Here is a 2,573-nt window from a genome sequence, read left to right on the forward strand (position 1 = left end):
GGAATGTATAACATCGCTAACTATCCGATTAAATTGAATGTACTTTTAAGCCGTCAAGTAAGTTTTGACAAAAGCTCGAATCGTCGGGAATCATTATTGGCCACTTGCATAAACATACTTATAATGATTACACAGGAGAGTATGATTGTCGAAATCATAATAAAAATAGAACTACTGAAAGTTTAAACTTTACCACTAGAGCCCTTACTAAAACATTGGTTCTACCTTTTTAAGGATATTATTTACGCAGTTACTTTATGCAGATGATGTCGGTGTTCTTGCTCACTTGTGCCGTGTAAAGTAAGCAAACACATTTTTAAGGATGTTCGAAGTAAAAGCTGAAATTATCTGCTTTTTCGCCAGAAATTTTAATAAAGACGCATATTCTGGCGTCGTGCTTATGACACTGTCCTGAAGTGCATGTTCGGTACCATGCACTAAAGCGTTAGGCTTAGACAAAACAGGTCGCACTATGTCTTTCACTTAAAATTGACAGCCTGCGCAAGCAGCCCATGGTTTGCCTAACCCATCTGTCACGCGGCTGGCCCTGTTGCATCAGATAGATGCCATTGCCAAGGCTTCGGTAGAGGGATGTCAGGGTGCACTTGGAGGACTCCGCGCTGTTTTTCAACCAGCCGGACACAAAATAGGTAATTTTTGGTGTGATTGGTGGGTGAATTGTTCAATTCACCGGTGTGCGATGAGGCGGTAGGTCAATGAAACGGAGGAGTGGTGGGCGTCGCAGTCGAGTCACATGTTGCTTGACTTTGATGGCGATGTTCTTTGTGGAGCCGTCTCTCTCCGTTTTCTTTCTTGGGTTTCCCGCCCACGTCGCCTTTGTAGGAGTGGAGTCCTGCCGGCGACGACCACCGCGGTCAGGTCCAGGTTCGATTACTTTTGTTCTTTATGCCTAGGAGTTTTCCTCCTTCCCCGTTTCCGCTTCCAATCTCAACTGCGCTGCTTCCGCCTTCCCGCCCATCGCATCGCAGGCAAAGCAAATCCCGGAACGCCCGCCGAAAGTCGTGGTGGAACGTGACGTAGATGACCGGATTCAGCGCCGAGTTGGCGTAGCCCAACCAGAGCGCGAAGCTGTGCGCCCAATCCGGCAGAGGCTGGCCTCCCAACGGTCGCACCAGAGCGATGGCGAAGAAAGGAAGCCAGCAGGCTGTGAAGGCAGTCAGGATGATTCCCAGAGTTATGGAAGCCTTGCGCTCCCTCACGGCGACCCTCAGGCTCCTCGTACGGGGTCCTGGCCTCGCCCTGTGCTCGGCTTCGACGACCTTCTTGGCGGCTCGGTGGATCCTCCAGTACATGGCGAGCATGACCACCAAGGGTATGTAAAAAGCTCCGAGCGTGGCGTACAGCTGGTAGGCCAGGTGCTGGCAGACGAGGCAGGTCGGCATATCGGGAGTGCCGTGCTCGTTGCCGAGTACCAGAAGGGGTGGCACGCTGATGAGCCCGGCGAGAAGCCAGACGGCGCCGATGCAGGCCCAGGCCCTGCGCGCCGTGCGGCGGACGCCGTAGGTCAAGGGTCGCGTGATGGCCAGGTAGCGGTCCACGGAGATCATGCACAGGTTTAGGATGGAGGCGGTGCAGGAGGCAACGTCCACGGACACCCACGCGTCGCAGGCCGTCGGACCGAGGTCCCAGCGGTGACCGGTGAGCTCGAGGTGCAGGGCGGGAGGCATGACCAGCAGGGCCACGCAGAGGTCGGAGACGGCCAAGGACACGAGGAGGTGGTTCGACGGGTGTCGCAGGCGGCGGACGAGACATACGGAGAGGCAAACGAGCGCGTTGCCCACTGCCGTGGCGCCGATGAGCGCTCCGAGGCACAGGGCGAGCGCCAGCCCACTCAGCCTGGATGTGGGGTCACGGCACGTAGCCGTCCACGCTGCTGATACGGCTGGTGTCTGTACGTCCCGGGGGCCGCTCACGCCTGCACAACGAAAAACAAAAGCATGGGCTTCAGTTGCGCGTGTACCCTAACGAAAAAAGCTTGTGCTCCGTAATCAGTAATCCGATGGGAAGATATGGGGATACCAAATAAATACCCGTATATTACATATATCTTATGGACATGTCTTACATTACGATATAGAATCCCCGTATGGCCATATCATCACGTTACATTTGACTGATGTGAAATATTCACATATACTGGCTTATTTAAGGAATGTGCATATGTTCATGAACTGGATATCGGGATGAGACGCGACGTGCGCCATATCATATAGGAAAACACACATGTCCTATTTTGGATCCCTGAATGCACATATAGGGTCATTCGATATAGGTCATATATTCTTTATCGTATACCATTGTTTTAAGTTGTTACGCTGACGGCTGAACGCGTGTACGCTGTCAGTACAGAACAAGACAAGCAAATACTTACTTCACGCTCGCTATTGTGGATTTATTGTTGCCGTTACCTAAGTCAGGAACTGTGTTATCAGACGTGTGGACAACTGTCATAATTTTAGCACTATGCAGCACACTTTTCTCAATAACCGGGTCGGGAATGTTCAAGTTCCCAGGTTGGGGAAGTACAGGTTATGGAGAATGATAACAGTGAG

General features: G+C 52.0%; 1 protein-coding gene across 1 annotated transcript; it reads right to left on the minus strand.

Annotated features, from left to right (window-relative positions):
• Window positions 1–349: 349 nt before the first annotated feature.
• LOC142587527 (5-hydroxytryptamine receptor 1-like) lies at window positions 350–1,918 on the minus strand. The gene has a single exon (XM_075698605.1). It carries the CDS (start codon window positions 1,686–1,688, stop codon window positions 876–878), a length of 813 nt encoding a protein of 270 aa, XP_075554720.1. The 5' UTR covers window positions 1,689–1,918; the 3' UTR covers window positions 350–875.
• Between the last annotated feature and the right edge of the window lie 655 nt (window positions 1,919–2,573).

Source organism: Dermacentor variabilis, chromosome 7 (assembly GCF_050947875.1).
Source record: "Dermacentor variabilis isolate Ectoservices chromosome 7, ASM5094787v1, whole genome shotgun sequence".
Classification (NCBI taxonomy): domain Eukaryota; kingdom Metazoa; phylum Arthropoda; class Arachnida; order Ixodida; family Ixodidae; genus Dermacentor; species Dermacentor variabilis.